Consider the following 26,243-nt stretch of genomic DNA (forward strand, 5'->3'; position numbering starts at 1 on the left):
TTGGGAAATACTGTATTTTTTAAAACAAACAAAAATTCCAGACACATGCTGTGATAACAGGATAAAATGGGAAAGTCTGGTTTGAGTGGTCACAACAGAAGTCTCAATTGACTCATTATATAAAGAAAAAGTTGAAGGAATGAAGCCAAAGGAAGTGGCATTACTTTTTGGAGACTTATCACGAGGTCAGGAGATCGAGACCACGGTGAAACCCCATCTCTACTAAAAATACAAAAAAATTAGCCGGGCGTGGTGGCGGGCGCCTGTAGTCCCAGCTACTCGGAGAGGCTGAGGCAGGAGAATGGCGTGAACCCGGGAGGCGGAGCTTGCAGTGAGCCAAAATCACGCCACTGCACTCCAGCCTGGGTGACAGAGCGAGACTCCGTCTCAAAAAAAAAAAAAAAAAGCAAATCTGGCATTTTTATGCTCAGTGCTCTGGTCCTTGGGCCCTAAAATACATAAAATAATTCCTAGGCTTGTACCACTGTGGCATTAAAAGCTCTAACATCAGTCTTCTCTAGGCTAAGTCGTTCTAATTCTGTTAACAATTTCTCATGTGAACAATGAATCCACCAATTAACATTCTTCTAAGGTTTTTTTTTTTGAGATGAAGTTTCACTCTTGTCACCTAGGCTGGAGTGCAATGGTGCAATCTTGGCTCACTGCAACTTCCACCTCCCTGGTTCAAGCAATTCTCCTGCCTCAGCCTCCCAAGTAGCTGGGATTACAGGCATGAGCCACCACACCCGGCCCTTCTGAGAGATTATATACCAAAAAAAGGAAAATAACATCTATGAAAAATGTGTATGTACCAAGTACCACTTTAGAAATTTTAAGTTTTAATACTCACAAAAGCCTTGTATATGTAAGGTAGGGATTATTTCCCTCATTTTACAGATGAGGAAAGTGATACACAGAGACTTGTCCAAGCTTACAGGCAGGGCTAGAATTTGAATCCAAGTCTATTTAAGGCCAAAGCCCACAGTACCCTTCAATGGCAGTGAGCAAAAGATCCAATTATTCTCTCAGCCTCTGCTTATTTGGGAGCTCCAGCATATTTTAGGAAGACCTATGGTTCTTTGGGTAGGTGCATTAGTTTCCTAGGGCTGCCATAACATTTTCTCATAGTTTTGAGTGATAGAAATCTGAAATCACATTGTTGTCAGGGTTCATTACTCATGGGGGCTCCAAGAGAGATTGTGTTGCATGCCTTTCTCCTCGCTTCTAGTGGTTGCCAGCAACCTTTGCTATTTCTTGGCTTGTAGCTGTATCATTCCAGTCTCTGAATTCATCATCATGAGGCATTCTTCCCCTGTCTGTGTCTGTCTGTGTGTTTTCCCCTCTTCCTATAAGGACAGCAATCATCTTAGATTTATGATTCACCCTAATCCAGGATAATCTCACTTAACTAATTATATCTGCAAAGACCCTATTTCTATATAAGGTCACATTCTAAGGTTCTAGGACATGAATTTGAGGGGAAGCTATTCAACCTAGTGTAGTCAGGAAGAAAGCTAGCATGCCTGTTGAAAGCAGAAGACTGTTTTTCTGGCCTAGAAGCAAAATGCAAAAGTATGAAAAAGAACTGATAATATAGAAATAGGCTGATGATATGTCTGATGGACCCATTAACTAGGGTTGCTACATTTTTTTCCTTTCCTTCTCTTCCCTTTATTTATTTATTTTTTTGAGACGGAGTTTCACTCTTGTCCCCCAGGCTAGAGTGCAATGGCATGATCTCAGCTCACTACAACCTCCACCTCTTGGGTTCAAGAGATTCTCCTGCCTCAGCCTCCTGAGTAGCTGGAATTACAGGCGTGTGCCACCATGCCCGGCTAATTTTTTTGTATTTTCAGTAGAGATGGGATTTCACCATGTTGGCCAGGCTGGTCTCGAACTCCTGACCTCAGGTGATCTGCCCACCTCGGCCTCCTAAAGTGCTGGGATTATAGGCGCAAGCCACCGTGCCCTGCCTCTTCTTTTCTTTTCTTTTTTCTTTTTTTTTTTTTTTGCCCATGGGTGCTACTAAAATGGATTGCTACTTTTTCTTATACACTTTCCGTAGTCTTTTCCTGGTTCTAGGCTGAATCTCAGTGTCTAAAAGTTTGGCAAATTAATGGCAAAAAAAGGAGGACTGCAAAAATCCAACTTATTTTTCTTCTCTCACTATAGAGTATCAAGAGGAGTTTTTTATTTTAGTTAGAGACAGAGCCTCTCTATGTTACCCAGGCTGGAGTGCAGTGGCTATTCATAAGCACAATTATAGCTCACTGTAACCTTGAACTCCTGGCCTCAAGCAATCCTCCTGCCTTGGCCTCCCAAAGTGCTGGAATTACAGGCATGAACCATTGCACCCAGCCAATTTTTTAAAACTAAGAATGCAATATTTGTGACCCACCTATTATACTCCAAAAATGCTTTGTTGTGTATAGCCTGGGAATTCTTGACCTAGAGTTCCAGGATAGTTGATGGAATCACTGAAATTACATTAATGGTTATGGTATCCTTGGCACATAGTGATGGTATAAAAATTTGTTGAGTGTGGAAATGAATATTTTAAGAGTGATGACAGAGTTCTCAAAATTCTGAAAGGGCTAGTGATCCCAAGAAGGGAAAACCTTACTGGCCTAGTCAGTTACTCTCCATCTTGAATTTATGTAGTTTAATAATCCCACAACCATTCTGCATTTGATTCTATTCATCTGTCCCATTTCCTGCTTATTCATCCACCACTAAGTCACAAGGGCAATATGACAAACATAAAGAAACCATGGATATTTAGAAAAAAGCTTGAAGGCAAGGACTGATAAAGGAGTAAGGATCACATATCTTCACTGCCATTTAAAACTGACACTGAAGTCTGAGGCAAAATGAGGGCTCCACAAAGCAGAAATGAGTTACTGAGAGTGGTTTGGAAGTCTGTGCTCAGGGGTGTTCAAGAAAAGGCATCTCCATCTGAAGGCAAGACATTGACCATAAGTTGGCAGTACAGAGTATTTTCAGTATTCAGTTCCGTTCAGCAGCACTAGGAGTCTTATGTACTTTTGGTCAGGGCTTAAAGAATTACTTATTGAAAGATGGTGGAAAGAAAAGAAATGAAAACGAGGACCATGAAGGAGTCTCAAATAATTTTTAAAATGAAAAGGCTTTCTCCAAATAGGCTGATCATGGGAATCACCAGTGAGCTCTTCACCTTTTATTTGTTCCTCACCTTTTCTACTTTATGCTGCAAGATTCCAATTTCATCTTCAAATTGGTTAATTCTCTTATCTCGTAGTTCTACTTCATTAGTTAAACGATACTTGACTTTTTGAAGCTTGATTTTTTGTTGGTGATGTTTCTCATTATAGTTTCTATAAAAGTAAATTTGAGTTTAGACACATGTGAACACAGTTAAAATTTATTTGCATCCTCAATATGCACCTTTCTTGGGTGTCCTCTTCTTGCTTAAGTCAGGGGACTGGCACTGGATGTGGATACTTATCCTGCCTCACATCTTCTTGCCCTCCATTTCAGGGAGTGGGCCAAGGATAACTCCCTACATAACACCAGCTTTAACTACTGCTGTGGACTCAAGTATTTGGCTTATCTTGGTCTTTTTTTTTTTTTTTTTTTGAGATGGAGTCTTGCTCTGTTGCCCAGGCTGGAGTGCAGTGGCAGGATCTCAGCTCACTGCAACCTCCACCTCCTGGGTTCAAGCGATTCTCCTGCTTCAGCCTCCCAAGTAGCTGGGACTACAGGTTCCCGCCACCATGCCCTGCTAATTTTTGTATTTTTAGTAGAGACAAGGTTTCACCATATTGGCCAGGCTGGCCTCGACCTCCTGACCTTGTGATTTGCCTGCCTCGGCCTCCCAAGGTGCTGGGATTACAGGCGTGAGCTACTGCACCTGGACTACCTTGGTCTTGTACTGATGGTTGTGGTATAACTTTAGCATCTGAGTTTAATTTAGGAAACGCCTTGATTTTTTTATTGTGGTATAACTGATTTTTTATCCCTGACATCTAAATTCTGACTCCTGTTCCACTAATTCAGTCATTAACTTAAAATTTCCTCATTCTTGGCTGTATCTTGGACAGTGATATACTCACTTCAATCTTATCTAATTTCCAGATGACTGGGCCTGTTCTCAGTCCTTGCATTGAGTCTGGACCTCTTCTTCTTCTTCTTTTTCTGAGACAGGGTCTCACTCTGTCACCCAGGCTGGAGTGCAGTGGTACAATCACGGCTCACTACATCCTCGACCTCCTGAGCTCAAGCAATCCTCCCACCCCAGCATCCCAAGTAGTGCACACCACCACACCTGGCTAAGTTTTTTAATTTTTTGTAGAGATGGGTGTCTCACATGTTGCCCAGGCGGTCTTAAACTCTGCCTCAAGCTATCCTCCTGCCTCAGCCTCCCAAAGTGCTGGGATTACAGGCATAAGCCACCCAGCGAATCTGGACTTCTAAAAGCCAGTTCCATATAGGTCACTTTCAAGACTCTGATTCTTAGATACATCTAAGTTATGGCCAAAAAGCACATGAAAAGATGCTTAACATTACTAGCCATTAAGGAAATGAAGATCAAAAGCACAATGAGATACTGCTTCACACACACCAGGATGGCTAGAATAAAATGACAGATAATAACAAGTGCTGGCAAGGATGCAAAGAAATTGGAACCCTTATACACTGCAGGCAGGAATGTAAAATAGTATAGTCTCTTTGGAAAACAGCCTGGCAGTTCCTCAAGTGGTTAAACATACTGTTGCCCAGGCTGGAGTGCAGTGGCGCGATCTCAGCTCACTGCAAGCTCCGCCTCCCAGGTTCATGCCATTCTCCTGCCTCAGCCTCCCAAGTAGCTGGGACTACAGGCGCCCACCACCATGCCTGGCTAATTTTTTGTATTTTTAGTACAGACGGGGTTTCACCATGTTAGTCAGGATGGTCTCGATCTCCTGACCTCGTGATCTGCCCACCTTGGCTTCCCAAAGTGCTGGGATTACAGGCGCCAGCCACCACACCTGGCCTAGAGTTGCCATTTGACCCAACAATTCTACCTAGGTCTATATATTCAAGATAAATGAAAACATATGTCCACACAAGAACTTACACACAAATGTTCATAGCAGCATTATCCATAACAGCCAAAAGGTGGAAACAACCCAGATTGCCATCAACTGATGAGTGGATAGACAAATAGGGTGTATCTAGCCAGGCATGGTGGCTCACACCTGTAATCCCAGCACTTTGGGAGGCCAAGGCAGGTGGATCACTTGAGATCAGGAGTTCAAGATCAGCCTGGCCAACATGATGAAACCCTGTCTCTACTAAAAATACAGAAATTAGCTGGGTGTGGTGGTGGGCGCCTGTATTCAGGACGCTGAGGCAGGAGAATCACTTGAACCCAGGAGGCGGAGGTTGCAGTGAGCCGAGATTGCGCCACTGCACTCCAGCCTGGGCAACAGAGTGAGACTCCATCTCAAAAAATAAAATAAAAAAAAGGCAACTGTATGTTTAACCACTTGAGGAACTGCCAGGCTGTTTTCCAAAGAGACTATACTATTTTACATTCCTGCCTGCAGTGTATAAGGGTTCCAATTTCTTTGCATCCTTGTCAGAACTTGTTATTATCTGTCATTTTATTCTAGCCATCCTGGTGTGTGTGAAGCAGTATCTCATTGTGCTTTTGATCTTCATTTCCTTAATGGCTAGTAATGTTAAGCATCTTTTCATGTGCTTTTTGGCCATAACTTAGATGTATCTAAGAATCAGAGTCTTGAAAGTGACCTATATGGAACTGGCTTTTAGAAGTCCAGATTCACTGGGTGGCTTATGCCTGTAATCCCAGCACTTTGGGAGGCTGAGGCAGGAAGGATAGCTTGAGGCAGAGTTTAAGACCTGCCTGGGCAACATGTGAGACACCCATCTCTACAAAAAATTAAAAAAATTATCCAGGTGTGGTGGTGTGCACTACTTGGGATGCTGGGGTGGGAGGATTGCTTGAGCTCAGGAGGTCGAGGATGTAGTGAGCCATGATTGTACCACTGCACTCCAGCCTGGGCAACAGAGGGAGACTTCATCTCAAAAAACAAACAAAAAAACCCAAATAGGGTATATCCATGCAATGTCATAAAAAGAAAGGAAGTACTGATACATGCTACAACATGAACCTTGAAAGCATTATTCTAAGTAAAACAAGCCGGGCACAACAGACCAAATATTGTATGATTCCATTTATATGAAATGTCAGTAATAGGCAAATTTAGACAGACAGAAAGTAGATTAGTGGTTGCCTAGTCTGGTGGTGGGAAGGGAATTGGGGATAGAGTGATAGCTAAAGAGCATGGAGTTTCTTTTAGGTTGATAAAATGTTCTAATGTTGATTGTGGTAACAATCAAAACATGGACAAAAGCCATTGAACCATACACTTTAAACGAGTGAATTGTATAATATTTGAATTATATCTCAATAAAGCTGTTTAAAAAACCAAACAAACAAAAGTCTAAGTTACCATTTCAAGCTACTATAACATCTAATCGAGTAAACAAGAAAATAGATTAAAGCATCCATACTACCACTAGCCAAACCTCTTGGAGCATGAGTGTGATACAAACAAAAAGAATGTTGTTCTTTAAAATTATGGAGAAGCTTCACTTTGAACCTACTAGATGTGATTACACCAAATAACTCTAAACAAACCTCTGCATTGTTCACATTTTAGGACTGATAAATATTTGTTGTGGAAGGCTATAATCTGCACTGTAGAACACTTAGTAGCATCATCAGCCCCCATCCACCACATGCCAGTAGCACCTCCTACAGTTGTAATAACTAAAATGGTTTCCAGATATTGCCAAATGTCCCTTTGCCCTGGAAGGCTGTAATCTTTTTTTTTTTTTTGAGACAATCTTGCTGTGCAGCCTTGATCTCCCCAGCTCAAGTGATCCTCCCACCTCAGCCTCCTGAGTAGCTGGGACTACAGGTGTGCATCACTATTGATACGGTTTGGCTATCTCCTCACCGAAATCTTATCTTGTGGTTTCCATAATCCCCATGTATCATGGGCGGGAGGTGATACCTGGTGGGAGGTAATTGAATCATGGGGGCGGTTTCCTCCATACTGTTCTATTGATAGTGAGTGAGTTCTCATGAGATCTGATGGTTTTATAAGGGGTTTTTCCCCTTTTGCTCAGTACCTCTCCTTGCTGCCACCATGTGAAGGACATGTTTGCTTCTCCTTGTGCCATGATTGTAAGTTTCCTGTGGCCTTCTCAGCCATGCTGAACTGTAAGTCAATTAAACGTCTTTCCTGTATAAAGTGCCCAGTCTTGGGTATGTCTTCATTAGCAGCATGAGAACTGACTAATACAACTATGCTTAGTTAACTTTTAAAACAATTTTTAGTAGACACAAGGTCTCGCTATGTTGCCCAGGCTGGTCTCGAACTCCTAGCCTCAAATGATTCTCCCACTTCAGCTTCCCAAAGTGCTAAGATTACAGATTTGAGACACAGAGACTGGCCTGGGAGGCTGTGATATTGACAAAGATAATATTTGGTCTCCCTCCCAGTTTCCTGGTGGAAAAAAACAAACAAAAAAAAACCTCTTAAGTCCTTGGAATCTTCTCTGGAGTAATAAGTGTCTCTTGTATGTTAATGAGATGACTGGTGTCTGGAGGCCCTTAGAGAGCTTCAGGATACTAAGGTATGATTAGAGAGTTGGGGCTTCCAGGCGCATACCCTTTTCATTCAGGAAGGGGAGAGGATGAAGGTTGAGTTGAACCACCAATGGCCAAGGATTTAATCAATCATACTGAGAAAAGACAAACAGCTCAGAGCAGTCTGAGCTATGTGAAGCATGCAAAATTCATCAGGCCCAGAGACAAGAATACAGAACTTCAGTCATTACCTGCCCCCATTCAGACTTTTTATAACTGAATTTGCTTGGGGGTGACTGTTTTAAAGTCATTTTGTTTCTGACTAGCTGCCTCACTCATTATTTTCTGTTCTTGAAATTTGTGATACAAAGAATAATGTATAGCTGGCCAGGCGTGTTGGCTCACACCTGTAATCCCAGCACTTTGGGAGGCAGAGGCGGGCAGATCACTTGAGGCCAGGAGTTCAAGACCAGCCTGGCCAACACGGCGAAACCACATCTCTACTAAAAATACAAAAATTAGCCGGGCGTGGTGACGCACATCTGTAATCCCAGCTACTCAGGAGACTGAAGCACCAGAATTGCTTGAACCTGGGAGGCAAAGGTTGCAGTGAGCTGAGATCGTGTACTACATTCCAGCCTGAGCAACAGAGCAAGGCTGTCTCTGAAAAAAACAGAACAATGTATTGCCAATCAATGTATAGCTTATGTTATGTATTTGCTTTTTTTTTTTTTTTTTTTTTTTGAGATGGAGTTTTGCTCTGCCCAGGCTAGAGTACAATGGCACGATCTCGGCTCACCGCAACCTCTGCCTCCCAGGTTCAAGCAATTCTCCTGCCTCAGCCTCCCAAGTAGCTGAGATTACAGGCATGCACCATCGTGCCCAGCTAATTCTGTATTTTTAGTAGAGACAGGGTTTCTCCATGTTGAAGTTGGTCTCGAACTCCTGACCTCAGGTGATCTGCCCACCTCGGCCTCCCAAAGTGCTGGGATTACAGTCGTGAGCTACCGCGCCCGGTCTTATTTACTTATTTTAAGATAGAGTCTCACTCTGTCGCCCAGGTTAGAGTACAGTGACGTGATCTTGGCTCACTGCAACCTCCGCCTCCCAGGTCCAAGCAATTCTCCTGCCTCAGCCTCCTGAGTAGCTGGGATTACAAGTGTGTGCCACCACGCCCAGCTCAACCACAGCAGGATAGGGCACTGGTCAGAGTAATGAGGCCCCCTTTCCAGGCCCTAGCTCCTGGACATACCCTAAGCCATAAGGAAACCCGATCCCTTGAAGGGAAGGACCCAGTCCCAGTAAGATTCATCATCTGCTAACTGAAGAGCCCTTGGGCCCTGAATGACCAGCAGCGATACCCAGATACTATATTAAGGGCCTTGGGTGAGACTCTGAGACTTGCTGGATTCAGGTGACAGCACATTCCCAGCTGTGGTGGTTACAGGGTGAAACTCCTGCTTGAGAAAACTGGAGGGAAAAGTAAAAGGGACTTAGTCTTGCAGCATAGGTATCAGCTTTGCCACAGTAGGGTAGAGCACCAGGAAGGCTCTTGGGGTCTATGATTCCAGGACTTGGCTCTTAAACAGCATTTTTGGACATGCCCTGGGCCAGAAGGGAGCCCACTATCCTGAGGGTGAGTACCAAGCCAGGCAGCATTCACCACAAGCTGATTTAGGAGACATTGGGCCTTAAGGGAACATTGGCAGTAGTCTGGCAGTACTCCCCATGGGCCTGTGATGGTAGTGGCTATGAGGTGAGGCTCCCCTACCTTTGGAAATGGGAAGAAAGAGTGGAAAGGACTGCATTTTCGGGTTTGAGTACCAGCCTAGCTGCAATACAACAGAACACCAGGTGGACTTCTCAGGTTTTTTTATTCTAGTCCCTGGCTCCCAGATGGCACCACTGGACCTGCCTGGGGCATGGGGGAGCTCGCTGCCCTGAAAGGAAGGACATAGGCCTTGCTGGCTTTGCATCTGCTGATTGTGGAGCCCAGGGACTTGAGCGGTCATAGGTGGTAGCCAGGGAGTGGTTACAGCAGGACTTGGGAGAGACCCAGTGCTGTGCTGGCTTCAGGTATGAACCAACACAGTCCTAGTGGTGGCCATAAGGGTGCTTGTGTCATGCCAACCCCAGTTCCAAGTGGCTCAGAACATAGAGAGAGAGACTCCATTTGTCTAGGAGAAAGTAAGGGAAGAGAACAAGAGTCTCTGCCTAGTAATCCAGGGAATTCGTCCAGATCTTTTCCAAGACCATTAAGGCAGTACCTCTACCAGTCTGCAAGAACCATAGCATTACTGGGCTTGGGGAGTCTCCTAAAGCAGGTAGAGCTTAGATGACAACACCCAAGTACTTTTGAATATCTGGAAGGTCTTCCCAAGAAGGATGGGTACAAATAAGCCCAGACTGCAAAGACTATAATAAGTATCTACTCTTCAATGCCCAGGCACAGATGAACATCTATAAGTACCAAGACCTTCCAGGAAAACATGATCTCACCAAATGAACTAAACAAGGCACCAGGGACCTATCCTGGAGAAACAGATATGTGACCTTTCAGACAGAAAATTCAAAATAGCTGTTTTGAAGAAACTCAAATAAATTAAAGATAATACAGTGAATGAATTCAGAATTTTATCAGATAAATTTAACAGAGATTGAAATAATTTAAAAGAATCAAGAGGAAATTCTGGAGCTGAAAAATGCAATAGGCATACTGCAGAATGCATTAGAGTCATTTAATAGCAGAATTGATCAAGCAGAAGAATTAGTAAACTTGAAGATAGACTATTTGAAAATATACAGGGCCAGGTGCGGTGGCTCATGTCTGTAATCCCAGTACTTTGGGAGGCCAAGGCAGGCAGGTCACCTGAGGTCAGGAGTTCGAGAACAGCCTGGCCAACATGGCAAAACCCTGTCTCTACTAAAAATACAAAAATTAGCTAGGTGTGGTGGCATGCACCTATAATTCCAGCTACTCAGGAGGTTGAGGGAGGAGAATTGCTTGAACCTGGGAGGCAGAGGTTGCAGTGAGCTGAGTTCATGCCATTGCACTCCAACCTGGGCAATAGAGCGAGACTCCATCTGAAAAAAAAAAAAAGAAAAGTAAATACAAAGGCAGAGGAGGCAAAAGACAAAAGGAATAAAAAAGAATGAAGCACACCTACAGGATTTGGAAAATAGCCTCAAAGGGCAAATCTAGCCAGGCACGGTGGCTCACACCTGTAATCCCAGCACTTTCAGAGGCCAAAGTGGGCAGATCACCTGAGGTCAGGCATTCACAACCAGCCTGGCCAACATGGTGAAACCCCATCTCTACTAAAAATACAAAAATTAGCTGGGGGTGGTGGTACATGCCTGTCATCCCAGCTACTTGGGAGGCTGAGGCAGGAGAATCGCTTGAACCCGGGAGCTAGAGGTTGCAGTTAGCTGAGATTGCGGCACTGCACTCCAGCCTGGGCAACAGAGCCAGACTTCATCTCAAAAAAAAAAAAAAAAAAAGTAGGGGGGCATATCTAAGAGTTATTGGCCTTAAAGAGGGGGTAGAAAAAGACACAGGGGCCCATGCAGTGGCTCACGCCCGTAATCCCAGCACTTTGGGAGGCTGAGGCTGGCGGATCACGAGGTCAGGAGTTCAAGACCAGCCTGGCCAATATGGTGAAACCCCATTTCTACTAAAAATACAAAAATTAGCTGGGTGTGGTGGCACACACTTGGGAGGCTGAGGCAGAAGAATCACTTGAACCCGGGAGGCAGAGGTTGCAGTGAGCTGAGATCGTGCCACTGCACTCCAGCCTGGGTGACAGAGTGAGACTCTGTCTCAAAACAAAAAAGAAAAAGAAAAAGAAATAGGAGTAGGAAGTTTATTCAAGGGGATAATAGCAGAGAACTTCCCAAACCTAGAGAAAGATATCAATATCCAAGTACAAGAAGGTTATAGAACAACAAGGAGATTTAACCCAAAGATTACCTCAAGACATTTAATAATCAAACTTCCGAAGGTCAAAAATAAAGGATTCTAAAAGCAGCAAGAGAAAAGAAACAAATTACATATAATAGAGCTCCAATATGTCTGGCAGCAGACTTTTCAGTGGAAACCTTATGGGCCATGAGAGAGTGGCATGGCATATTTAAAGCGCTGAAGGAAAAAACTTTTACCCTAGAATAGTATATCCAGTGAAAATATCCTTCAAGCATGAAGGGGAAATAAATACTTTCCCAGACAAACAAAAGCTGAGGGATTTCATCAACACTGGTTCTGTCCTACAAGAAATGCTAAAGGGAGTACTTCAATCAGAAAGCAAAGGACGTTAATGACTAATAAGAAATCATCTGAAGGTATAAGACTCACTGGTAATAGTAAATACATAGAAAACCACAAAATATAACACTGTAACTGTGGTGTGTAAACTACTCTTAAGTAGAAAGACTAAACAATAAACCAATAAAAAATAATGACTACAACAATTTTCAAGACATAGTACAATAAGATATAAATAGAAACAAGTAAAAGTTTAAAAGCGGAGGGATGAAGTTAGGGTATTGAGTATTAGTTTTCTTTTTCCTTCTTTGTTTATGCAAACCATATTAAGTTGTAATCACGTTAAAATAATTAGCTATAAGATAGTGTATTAGTTTGCTTTCAAGCTGCTGATAAATACATACCCAAAACTGGGAACAAAAAGAGGTTTAATTGGACTTACAGTTCCACATGGCTGGGGAGGCCTCAGAATCATGGCGGGAGGTGAAAAGCACTTCTTACATGGCAGTGGCAAGAGAAAATGGGGAAGAGGCAAAAGCGGCAACCCCTGAAAAGCCCATCAGATATCATGAGACTTAGTCACTATCACAAGAATAGTACGGGAAAGACTGGCCCCATGATTCAATTACCTCCCCCTGGGTCCCTCGCACAACATGTGGGAATTTTGGGAGACAAAATTCAAGATAAGATTTGGGTGGGGACAAAGCCAAACCATGTCATTCTGCCCCAGTCCCTCCAAATCTCATGTCCTCACATTTCAAAACCAATCATGTTTGCCAACAGTCCCCAAAAGTCTTCATTCATTTCAGCATTAACCCAAAAGTCCACAGTCCAAAGTGTCATCAGAAACAAGGCGAGTCCCTTCCACCTATGAGCCTGTAAAATCAAAAGTAAGCTAGTTACTTCCTAGATACAATGGGGGTACAGGTATTGGGTAAATACAGCATTCCAAATGGGAGAAATTAGCTAAAACGAAGGGGTTACAGGGCCCACTCAAGTCTGAAATCCAGTGAGGCAGTCAATTTTAAAGCTCCAAAATGATCTCCTGTGACTCCAGGTCTCACATCCAGGTCACACTGATGCAAAAGGTGGGTTTCCATGGTCTTGAGCAGTTCCATCCCTGTGGCTTTGCAGGGTATAGCCTCCCTCCTGGCTGCTTGCATGGGCTGGTGTTGAATCTGTGGCTTTTCCAGGTGCATGGTGCAAACTGCCAGTGGATCTATCATTCTGCGTTCTGGAGGATGGTGGCCCTCTTCTCACAGCTCCACTAGGCAGTGCCCTAGTAGGGACTCTGTGTGGAGGCTCCAACCCCATATTTCCCTTCCACACTGCCCTAGCAGAGGTTCCTATCCCTACAGCAAACTTTTGCCTGGGCATCCAGGCATTTCATACGTTTTCTGAAATCTAGGTGGAGGTTCCCAAACCTGAATTCTTGACTTCTGTGCACCCACAAGCTCAACACCACATGGAAGCTGTCAAGGCTTGAAGCTTCTACCCTCTGAAGCCACAGCCCGAGCGCTACATTGGCCCCTTTCAGCCACGGCTGGAGTGGCTGGGACACAGGGCACCAAGTCCCTAGGCTGCACACAGTATGGGGACCCTGGGACCAGCCCATGAAACCACTTTTTCCTCCTGGGCCTCTGTGCCTGGGATGGAAGGGTATGCTGTGAAGGTCTCTGGCATGGCCTGGAGACATTTTCCCCATGGTCTTGGGGATTAACATTAGGCTTCTTGCTACTTATGCAAATTTCTGCAACCAGCTTAAATTTCTCTTCAAAAATGGGGTTTTCTTTTCTATTGCATCCTCAGGCTGCAATTTTTCTGAATTTTTATGCTCTGTTTTCCTTTTAAAATGAAACGCTTTTAACAGCACCCAAGTCACCTTTTGAATGCTTTGCTGCTTAGAAGTTTCTTCCACCAGATACCCTAAATCATCTCTCTCAACTTCAAAGTTCCACAAATCTCTAGGGCAGGGGCAAAATGGCGCCAGTCTCTTTGCCAAAACATAACAAGAATCACCTTTGCTCCAGTTCCCAACAAGTTTCTCATCTCCGTCTGAGACCATCTCAGCCTGGACCTTATTGTTCATATCACTATCAGCATTTTTTGTCAAAGCCATTCAACAAGTCTCTAGGAGGTTCCAAACTTTCCCACATTTTCCTGTCTTCTTCTGAGCCCTCCAAACTATTCCAAACTCTGCCTGTTACCCACTTCCAAAGTCACTTCCAAATTTTTGGGTATTTTTTCAGCAATGCCCCACTCTACTGGTACCAATTTACTGTATTAGTTCATTTTCACACTGCTGATAAAGACGTACCCGAAACTGGGAACAAAAAGAGGTTTAATTGGACTTGCAGTTCCACATGGCTGGGGAGACCTCAGAATCACGATGGGAGTGAAAGGGACTTCTTACATGGCAGTGGCAAGAGAAAATGGGGAAGAAACAAAAGCTGCAACCCCTGATAAACCCATCAGATCTCAAGAGTCTTATTCACTATCACAAGAATAGCACAGTAAAAGACTGGCCCCCATGATTCAATTACCTCCCCCTGGGTCCCTCCCACAACATGTGGGAATTCTGGGAGATAAAGTTCAAGTTGAGATTTGGCTGCGGACACAGCAAAATCATATTAGATAGTATTTGCAAGCCTTATGGTAACCTCAAACCAAAAAAACATGCAACATATATACAAAAAATAAAAAGTAAGAAACTAAATCATATCACAGAGAAAATCGCCTTCACTAAAAGAAAGACAGGAAGGAAAGGAAGAAGGAAGAGAAGACTACAAACAACCAGAAAACAAGTAAGAAAACATCAGGAGTATTAAGTCCTTACTTATCAATCATAATATTGAAAGTAAATGGACTAAACCTTCCAATCAAAAGACATAGACTGGCTGAATGGATTAAAAAACAAGACCCAATGATCCATTTTCTACAAAAAAGACATTTTACCTATAAAGATACAAATAGACTGGAAACAAAGGGATGGAAAAAGATATTCCATGCCAATGGAAACCAAAAAAGAGCAGAAGTAGCTATACTTATATCAGACAAAATAGATTTCAAAACAAAAACTATAAGAAAAGACAAAAAGGTCATTATATAATAATAAAGGGGTCAATTTAGCAAGAGAATATAACAATTGTAAATACATATATATACCCAACACTGGAGCACCCAGATATATAAAGGGAGTATTATTAGAGCTAATGAGAGAGACAGATCCCAATACAGTAATAGAGGGAGACTTCAACACCTCACTTTCAGCATTGGACAGATTTTCCAGACAGAAAATCAACAAAGAAACACTGGATATAATCTGCATTATAGACCAAATGGACCTAATAGATATTTACAAAACATTTTATCCAATGGCTGTAGAATACACCTTCTTCTCCTCAGTATATGTATCATTCTCAAAGGTAAACCATCAGGTCACAAAACAAGTATTAAAACATTAAAAAGACTGAAATAATATCAAGCATCTTCTCTGACCATATTGGAATAAAACTAGAAATAAATAACAAGAGGAATTTTGGAAACTATACAAATACATGGAAATTAAACAATATGCTCCTGAATGACCAGTGGGCCAATGAAAAAATTAAGAAGGAAATTGAAAAATTTATTGAAATGAATGATAATGGAAACACAACATACCAAAACCTATGGGATACAGCAAAAGCAGTAAGTTTATAGCTGTAAGTGCCTACATTAAAAAAAGAACTGCAAATAAACAATCTAATGATGCATCTTAAAGAACTAGAGAAACAAGAGCAAATGAAATCCCAAATTAGCAGAAGAAAAGAAATCATAAAGATCAGAGCAGAAATAAATGAAATTGAAATGAAGAAAACTACAAAAGATCAATGAAACAAAAAGTTGCTTTTTTTTGAAAAGTTAAACAAAGTCAACAAACCTTTAGCAGGCTAAGAAAAAGAGAAGATCCAAATAAGTAAAATCAGGGACAAAAATGAGATATTACAACTAATACCACAGAAATTCAAAGTATCATTAGTGGCTATTATGAGCAACAAAATTCAGTAAATTGGAAAACCTAGAAGAAATGAACAAACTCCTAAACACATACAACATAACAAAGATTGAACCATGAAAAAATCTAAAACCTGAACAGACCAATAACAAATAATGAGATCAAAGCCATAAAAAAAGTTCCCCAGTAAAGAAAAGGCCAGGACCCAATGGCTTCACTGCTGAATTCCACCAAACATTTAAAGAAATAATACCAATCCTATGCAAACTATTTTGAAAAATAGAGGCGAAGGAAATCTTTCCAAACTCATTCTACAAGGCCAGTGTTATCCTAATACCTAAACCAGACAAAGACACATACAAAAAAGAAAACTGCAGGCTACTATCACTGACGAATATTGATACAAAAATCCTTAACAAAATAGTAGCAAACCAGCTGTATGCGGTGGGCTCATGTCTGTAATCCCAACACTTTGGAAAGCTGAGGCAGGAGGATAGCTTGACCTCAGGAGTTCGAGGCCAGCTTGGATAACATAGCAAGACTCCATCTCTACAAAAAATTAAAAATTAGTTAGGCATCATGGGGTATGCCTGTGGTCTCAGCTACTCAGGAGGCTGAGGTGGGAGGATTGCTTGGGCCTGGAAGGTGGAGTTTGCAGTAAGCCAAGATCACACCACTGCACTCCAGTCTGGGTGACAGGGTGAGACCCTGTCTCAAAACAAACAAGTGAAAAACCTAGCAAACAGAATTCAACAATACATTAAAAAGATCATCATGACCATGTGGGATTTATCCCTGGGATGCAAGGATGGTTCAACATACACAAATCAATCAATGTGATACATTATATCAACAGAAGGACAAATGATGTCATACATCATATCAACAGGACAAAAACCATATGATTATTTCAATTGATGCTGGAAAAGCATTTGATAAAATTCAACATCACTTCATGATAAAAACTCTCAAGAAACTGGGGACAGAAGAAACATACCTCAACATAATAAAAGCCATATATGACAGACCTACAGCTTGTATCATACTGAATTTGGGAAAAATGAAAGTCTTTCCTCGAAGATCTGGAACACGACAAGGACACCCACTTTCACCACTGTTATTCAACATAGTACTGAAAGTCCTAGCTCAAGCAATCAGACAAGAGAAAGAAATAATGGACATCCAAATTGCAAAAGAAGAAGTCAAATTATTCTTGTTTGCAGATGATATAATTTTATATTTGGAAAAACCTAAAGACTCCACTAAAGAAGTACTAGAACTCATAAACAAATTCAGTAAAGTTGAGGAATACGAAATCAACACACAAAAATCAGTAGCATTTTTATATGCCAACAGGGAACAATCTGAAAAAGAAATTAAAAAGCGATTCCATTTATAACAGCCAGACATAAAATTAAATACCTAGGAATTAGCTTAACCAACAAAGTGAAAGATCTCTATACTGAAAACTACAAAACGCTAATGAAAGAAATTGAAGGACACCAATGAATAGAAAGATATTCCATGTTCTTGGATTGGATGAATCAATATTGTTAAAATGTCCATATTACCGAAAGCAATCTACAGATTCAATGCAATCCCTACCAAAATACCAATGACATTCTTCATGGAAATAGAAAAAACTATCCTAAAATTTATATGAAACCATAAAGGACCCAGAATAGCCAAAGATATCCTAAGCATAAAGAACAAAACTGGAGAAATCACATTATGTGGCTTCAAATTATACACAGAGCTATGATAACCAAAATGGTATAGTACTGACATAAAAATAGACACATAGACTAATGGAACAGAATAGAGAACCCAGAAACAAATCCACACACCTACAGTGAACTCATTTTTGACAAAGGTGCCAAGAACATACACCAGGGAAAAGATAATCTCTTCAGTAAATGGTGCTGGGAAAACTGGATATCCATATGCAGAAGAATAAAACTAGATCCCTATCTCTCACTGTATACAAAAATCAAATCAAAATGGATTAAGGACTTAAATCTAAGATCTCAAAGTATGACAGTACTACAAGAAAACACTGGGGAAATTCTCCAGGATATTGGTCTGTGCGAAAATTTCTTGAGGAATACCCCACAAGTGTAGGCAACCAAGGCAAAAATGGACAAATGGAATCACATCAAGTTAAAAAAAAATCTTCTGCACAGCAAAGGAAACAATCAACAAAGTGAAGTGACAACCCATAGAATAGGGAAAATATTTGCAAAATACCCATCTGACAAGGGATTAATAACCAGAATATATAAGGAACTCAAACAACTCTGTAGGAAAAAATCCAATAATCTGATTTTAAAATGGTCAAAATATTTGAATAGACATTTCTGAAAAGAAAACATACAAATGGCAAACAGGCATATGAAAAGGTGCTCAACATCATTGATTATCAGAGAAATGCAAATCAAAACTACAATGAGAGGTCATCGCACCCCAGTTAAAATGGCTTTTATGCAAAAGACAGGCAATGACAAATGCTGATGAGGATGTGGAGAAAAGGGAACCCTCGTACACTATTAATGGGAATGTAAATTAGTACAACCACTGTGGAGCACATTTTGGGGGTCCTTCAAAGAACTAAAAATTGAGGCTGGGCATTGTAGTGGCCCATGCCTGTAATCCTAGCACTTTGGGAGGCCAAGGCAGATGGATCACTTCAGGAGTTCAAGACCAGCCTGGCCAACATGGCAAAACCCCGTCTCTACTAAAAATACAAAGGAAAAAAAAAAGCCAGGTGTGGTGGTGCATAAGTACGCCTGTAATCCCAGCTACTCAGGAGGCTGAAGTAGAAGAATTGCCTGAACCTGGGAGGCAGAGGTTGCAGTGAGCAAGATGGTGCAAGACTGTTTCAAAAACAAACAACAATAAAACCTAAAAATTGAGCTATCATGTATTTGAGCAATCCTGCTGCTGAGTATATATCCAAAAGAAAGGAAATCAGTATATCGAAGAGATATCTGCACTCCCATATTTGTTGCAGCACTGTTCACGATAGCCAATATTGGCAAGCAACCTAAATGTCCACCAATAGATGATTGGATAAAGGAAATATGGTACTTATACACAATGGAATACTATTCAGCCATAAAAAAGAATGAGATCCTGTCATTTGCAATACATGGATAGAACTGGAGGTCATTATGCTAAGTGAAATAAGCCATGCACAGAAAGACAAACATCGCATGTTCTCATTTATTTGTGGGATCTAAAAATCAAAACAATTCAACTCATGGAGATAGAGAGTACAAGGATGGTTACCAGAGGCTGGGAAGAGTAGTGGGGGAATCGGGGGAGGTGGGGATGATTAATGGGTATGACTATTAAAAAAAAGTTCTTTAACTGTAAAAAGTAAAGAATGAATAAGACTATAGTCAATAATTGTACATTTTTTAAAATTGTACATTTAAAAATAACCAAAGAAACAGACCAGTTGCAGTGGCTCACGCCTGTAATCCCAGCACTTTGGGAGGCTGAGGCAGGAGAATTGCTTGAGCACACAGGTTCAAGACCAGCCTGGGCAACATAGTAAGACCTTGACTCTACAAAAATAAACAAAATTAGGCCAAGTGCGGTGGCTCACACCTGTAATCCCAGCACTTTGGGAGGCCGAGGCGGGCAGATCACAAGGTCAGGAGATCGAGACCATCCTGGCTAACACAGTGAAACCCTGTCTCTATTAAAAATACAAAAAATTAGCCGGGCATGGTGGCGTGTGCCTGTAGTCCCAGCTACTCCAGAGGCTGAGGCAAGAGAATGGTGTGAACCCGGGAGGTGGAGCTTGCAGTGAGCCGAGATCATGCCACTGTACTCCAGCCTGGGCGACAGAGCAAGACTCCATCTCAAAATAAATAAATAAATAAACAAAATAAAATGAACAAAATTAGTCAGGTGTGGTGGCACATGCCTGTAGTCCCAGCTACTGTGGAGGCTGAAGTGGAAGGATCACTTGAGCCCAGGAGGTAAAGGCTGCAGTGAGCTGAGATTGCGCCACTGCACTCCCAGCCTGGGCAACAAAGCAAGACTCTGAAAAAAAAAACAAAAAAAAGAAAAAAGAAAAGAAAAGAAAGAGAAAAACCAAAAAAGTGTAATCATATTATTTGTAATGCAAATGCTTGAGGGGATAAGTACACCATTCTCCACGATGTGATTATTACTCATTGCATGCCTGTATCAAAACATCATCTCATGTACTGCATAAATATACACACCTACTATGTATCTATAAAAATTAAAAATAAAATTTTTGTTTAAAAATCCACTTGTAACTTCTGGTAATCAGATTGTATATTCAGGGCAACTTGAATCTATGCTCCTGGGTTGCAATCCCTAAGCCTGGATCAAATAAACTCGCTACTTATATTAATTTTGCCTCAGCTTCTTCCCTTTAGGTTGACAATGGCTACCTCATGAAGCCTTCGAAAAAGTCCGAAAGGACTGGGTTTGCGGGACTTCCAAATAGCTGAACACAGGTTCCTGGAGGGTGGTGCACCCAGAGAGGGCATAGAAGCTCCAAGCCCCTTCATGGGAAGGGATGCTGTGCTCTGTTCATCTCTTCCACCTGGGTGTTCATCTGTATCATTTGTAATATCCTTTGTAATAGATGGGTAACATAAGTAAGTCTTTCCTTGAGATCTGTGAGCTGTGTGCCTTTTTCCTTAGCTGATTTTAATCTGTATCCTTTCACTGTAATAAACCATAACCATAGCTGTTTTCTGAGTTTTGCACTTCATTCTAGGGAGTCATCAAGCCTGAGGGGAGTCTTGGAGATTCCTGACAGATAAGTTACTTTTTTTTTTTTTTTTTTTTGCCCCTCATATTGTCCCATATACTTTGAATAACTGTGCTCTGCCTGATTTATTTGAGATCTTGAGCCACAGAGGTCTGTAGGTATTTCCCCACACTCTTGTTTGAACTTCCCTGCAGGCAGCTCTTCCTCAAATATTGTAATTCAAGGTTACTGGTGTTTTCTAGTTTTATAAAAGCTTGCTTTTTTACATTTTATTTTAGGTTTGGGGGTACATGTGAGGGTTTATTACACAGGTCAAAATGTGCCACAGGAGTTTATTGCACATATTATTTCATTACCTAGGTATTGAGCCCAGTACTCAATAGTTCTTTTCTACTACTCTCTCTCTTCCCCTACTCCTCAAGTAGACCTCAGCATCTGTGGTTTCCTTCTTTGTGTTCACAGGTTTTTATCATTTAGCTCCTGAGAAGTTATTTAAAAGAAGTTATTCTAAAGAGAAGAATCTGACCCCAGAGCCTATGATCTTCCCATCATACCCTACTGCTATAATACTAACGAAAGTAGGCAAACAGATATCCCTGATTTCTCCTGATGAGATATACTTCATTTTGTACAACCAGATGGGATTGGAAGAACAAAGCAGACTTATCTAGATGCTAATTTTAGTTAAACTGGTATGGAAGAACTGCTCCAAGGGAGTCCTATATCCTTGTAAGTTGAAGGAAATGAAAATATTTCACTCCTTGATATTTCAGGATACCTATTCAGAATGGCTGGAAATACAAGAATAGTTGAAAAGTTGTCTTTTGTGGGAGCAGGCGGATGGGGGGTGGGGATTTGCATCTATAGAGAATACGTTCAGCCAGGCTTTCTCTGAGGGCCTTCCTTCCCTTGTCAGATCTAGGACAGATTCAGTGAGTCTGAAACCTTTAAAGATGTGAAAGCGATATTGACCATCTATTCTCTCTGAGGGCTGCTATAATACCTGTGAGGTTTCATCTACATAACAAGACCACCTTTGCTAGGGAGGCCTCCTCTTCTCCCCTTCCCTTAACCTGTTTTGCCATGATCTAAGCCCCCATTCTTTCTGTAATCTCAAGATGGTGTATAAGCTTCTATACCTCATTGAAGACTGGGGTAATCTTTCTGTGGTTCTCCCCCATGCACGTTAATAGATTTGCATACTATTTCTCCTGTTTATCTGCCTTTTGTCAGTTGATTTTCCAGTGAACCTTCAGAGGGTAAAGGAGAAGTTTTCCCTTGGCCCCTGCTAAGTTATGTCTCACCCTTAAATGTGTTTTTGCAGGACTCCATTTTCCAAAATAGTCCTCCTCTTTCTCCTATTTGCTAAGTGTACATAAAAGAATCATTTTGCATGTTTTTCCCTGAAGAGATTAATTTAGCTAGATACCAAACTGAGCAGTTTGGCTTCCTGTAGGCCAGAGGCATGTATACAAAGCTAGATATAGCTTGCTCGAAAGTGCATGCCGGAGTGACTGACTGCTGGGGTTGTACCCAATCCAACTTCTCCTTCTTCTACACGATATACCCCGTTTTTTTTTTTTGTTTGTTTGTTTTTTTGCTGGGCACTGGTTTACTCAGCATAGGAACTACATTTTCTGGCTTTCCTTGCAGTTATATGAGGCCATGTAAGTAAGTTCTGGCCAACAGAATATTACTCAGCATAGGATGAGTTATTGCAGTTAGATGAGGCCATGTAAGTAAGTTCTGGCCAACAGAATGCGAATGGGAGTAGTGTGCCTTAAAGGAAAATGGAATACCCTTGCCTTCCCCTCTTTCTTTCTTACTGGCTGAAATGTAGATATGGTAGTGAATTATTTTGAACTATGTGGATAAAGGCAACATGTTAAAGATGTTGAAGCAATAGCAAGATAGAGGGAGCCTAGGCTTTTGATCCATTGAGCCACCATCAGCACCCACTACATAATATGAGGCACGTACTTTTGCAGACTGTGTTCACAATTACCACAGCTGTGACTTAGATTCTTTACAAGGAGGTATTCTTTACAAAAAGGTACACTTCATAACTGTTCTCATTCTCCTTTCTGCTAGGAATGTTTGGTAAAAGATATCACTGGTTTTCGGCCGGGCGTGATGGCTCATGCTTGTAATCCCAGCACTTTGGGAGGCCGAAGCGGGTGGATCACCTGAGGTCGGGAGTTCCAGACCAGCCTGACCAACATGGAGAAACCCCGTCTCTACTAAAAATACAAAATTAGCTGGGCGTGGTGATGCATGCCTGTAATCCCAGCTGCTCAGGAGGTTGAAGCAGAAGAATTGCTTGAACCTGGGAGGCAGAGGTTGTGGTGAGCTGAGATGGCACCACTGCACTCCAGCCTGGGCAACAAGAGCAAAACTCCATCTCAAAAAAAAAAAAATATCACTTGTTTTCAACATCCTCCAGTCTATAGCTTCAGAGATGTAAGATCCAGCAGTGTACCTGTCATCCTCTGGGTTTCCCAGCTGTTCACAGTTGCTCTGATGTTTTGACATCATTTATAATACAACATGTACTTCTGAAACTGTTTTTATAAAAATTATAACTGAAGAAATTACGATAGTGAAAGAGATCTGACCTAACTACCTCCATCTTGCTTCTAACCTCCAAGCTGTTCGTGTTCATTCCTAGGTGTAGGCCCAGCTAACTTTGGGAGAAACTTAGTTTATAGTTTAACTTCAAAACAAACTTGATAACAGCCCTTTCCCAAAACAAACCCCCTTCTTGCCTGGGGACTAGACTGCCTTTGCAGGACTAACAAATGAGCCACAAGATTAGAAATTATGGTTTAGGAGTCACTGTTGTAAACCTGAGATCAGTGCTTGAGATATTTTGCAGACCCTGTGTTGAGGTGCACCAGCTGATGACACCTAGATGGATAAACTGGCTCATGTGGTCTTGTAGCCCCCACCCAGGAACTGACTCAGTGCAAGAGGACAGCTTCAACTTTCTGTGATTTAATCTTCGACCTGATCAATCAACACTCCCCACTTTCTAACCCCCTACCCACCAAATTTTCCTTAAAAACCCCAAACATCAAATTTTCGGGGAGACTGATTTGAGTAATAAAACTCTCGTCTCCCATACAGCTGACTCTGCATGAATTAATCTCTTTCTGTCTTGCAATTCCCCTGTCTTGATAAATCAGCTCTGTCTAGGCAGTGGACAAGTAGCACCCATTGGGTGTTACACTTCTGGAATTTCTTTCACCTATACTGTACTGGAATATTAAAACCCAAGTCTCTAACTTCTCATGCCAGACAGCTGCTCTCTTATTCTGCCATTTGGGTAATTAAAAAAATAAATTTATTCCTTAAAAAACTTTTTTTTTTTTTGGTAGAGTCGAGATCTCACTTTGTTCCCTAGGCTAGTCTTGAACTCCTGGGTTCAAGTGATCCTCCTGCCTTGGCCTCTGAAAGTGCTAGGATTACAGGTGTGAGCCACCATGCCAGGCCAATTTATTATTTAAAAGAATTAATTACAGAAAGTTTGGGAAAATCCCCAACTCCCAATATGACCAGTACTATGATATTGTATTTCCTTCTAATTCCTTTTATAAGCATCTTTTGTCTAAACATTGTCTACATCAAAATGTTTATCATATACTCTTTTCACGTATTACATTATAAGCATTTTCCTGCATTATTATCTAATATTCACAGCCATCATCCTTTACAGCTGTATTATGTCCTATTAAGTGACTGTATTATACTTTACCTAATTAGTCTCCTATTATTTGATATTTAGGATACTCTCTGTAGTGTTACACATGGTTTGGAAAGCATGTTGATGCAATACAGCTGGTGAGAACTTACAGATTCCCTTGTCATTGCTGGCTATTTGTCGCCACTATTGGTTCGGTCTGAAGTCCTGTTGGCTACCTTGCCTGAAGAACGTGTAGATTTTCCATGCTTATTTTTGGCTTTGTTAACTATTGATGTTATGAGGTGACACAATATTTATGTTCTAAAATTTAGGAACAACTTTTAGCTTGTGTTTAAGTAAAACCAGGTTGTCTATACTTTGATTTGAAAAAAGCAAGGGAATTGTTCCCCTGGAAAAGTGGTAGAGAAAACATAAAAAATAACCATTGCCTGCGAAAGTCAGGACTGGGATCAGGGAAATGAAAACAAAAATAAAGGTAGAGTTTTAATAATTCCTTCCATTTTCTTTCCTATAGTTTTCAACCTCCGATGCACATTAGAATCACACAAGGATGTTTTTAGAAAAGTACTGATCCACAGACCCTATGCTCACAGGTTTTTATTTTATTCATCTATGTTGGAGCCCAGGCGTGTGCAGCGGGGTCAGAATCCACCACCCTAAAAGGCTGTGTACAAATAATGTGGAAAAACATTCAGCCTCACTAGCCATCAAAGAAATTCAAAATAGGCCGGGCGCAGTGGCTCACGCCTGTAATCCCAGCACTTTGGGAGGCCAAGGCGAGTGGATCGTCTGAGGTCAGGAGTTTGAGACCAGCTTGGCCAATATGGCGAAACCCTGTCTCTACTAAAAATATAAAAACTAGCCGGGTGTGGTGGCATGTGCCTGTAGTCCCAGCTACTCAGGAGGCTGAGGCAGGAGAATTGCTTGAACCCAGGAGGTGGAGGTTGCAGTGAGCAGAGATCGTGCCACTGCACTCCAGCCTGGGTGACAGAGCGAGACTCCATCTCAAAAAAAAAAAAAAAAGAAGTTCAAAATAAAATGACAAGTAAGTAATTTCTGTCTATAAGTGCACTTAAAAATAATAGAATATGTTGAACAGAAGAAGTCAGACACAAAAGAGTATGAAGCTGCCCCAACAAGATTGACAGGAAGTATGTGCTGGGTTCTGGACAGCAATATAATTATAATAAAGCATTAATCAGGCTTCACTTTGGTCCACTTCTTTGTTGCTAAAAGTCACACAGCATTAGATACTATCATTTGCATCTCCATTGTTCCTACAGACAGGACCTCTAACATTAGAATCATTGGTTTTTTTTTAAGAATTGCTTGGCTGGGCATGGTGGCTCACACCTGTAATCCCAGCAGGGATTACAGGAGGCTGATGCAGGTGGATCATTTGAGGTCAGGAGCTCAAGACCAGCCTAGCCAACATGGTGAAACCCCATCTCTATTAAAAATATAAAAATTAGCCAGGCAGTAGTGGCACATGCCTGTAATCCCAGCTACTTGGGAGGCTGAGGCAGGAGAATTGCTTGAGCCTGGAAGGTGGAGGTTGTGGTGAGCCAAGATCAGGCCACTGCACTCCAGAGTCTGGGCAAGAGAGTGAGATCCTGTCTCAAAAAACAAACAAACAAACAAACAAACAAAAGGAGTTGCTTAAGATGTTTTTCAGACACAAATTCCAGCAACCAGTTTGAAGACCCCCAGAGAGGAACAGCATCAGCATGAGAATATAGCTACTTCATCTCCCTGTCCTATGACTTCACCCTGGACTCTTTGACCTATCAACTATCTTCACATTTTGGCCCAATCCAAAACCCTTAAAAACCCTAAACCTAAGTTCCTCAAGGAGATGGATTTGAGGTTTCCTCCCATCTC

General features: G+C 41.6%; 1 protein-coding gene across 1 annotated transcript in view; it reads right to left on the reverse strand.

Annotated features, from left to right (window-relative positions):
- Positions 1-26,243, reverse strand: part of CCDC30 (coiled-coil domain containing 30) — a 143,630-nt gene that overhangs the window by 16,661 nt on the left and 100,726 nt on the right. Inside the window, exon 10 of the mRNA XM_055255695.2 lies at positions 3,212-3,353. Coding sequence (XP_055111670.2) covers positions 3,212-3,353 — 142 coding nt within the window. The remainder of the gene's footprint in view (positions 1-3,211; positions 3,354-26,243) is intronic.

Source organism: Symphalangus syndactylus, chromosome 12 (genome assembly GCF_028878055.3).
Source record: "Symphalangus syndactylus isolate Jambi chromosome 12, NHGRI_mSymSyn1-v2.1_pri, whole genome shotgun sequence".
Lineage (NCBI taxonomy): Eukaryota > Metazoa > Chordata > Mammalia > Primates > Hylobatidae > Symphalangus > Symphalangus syndactylus.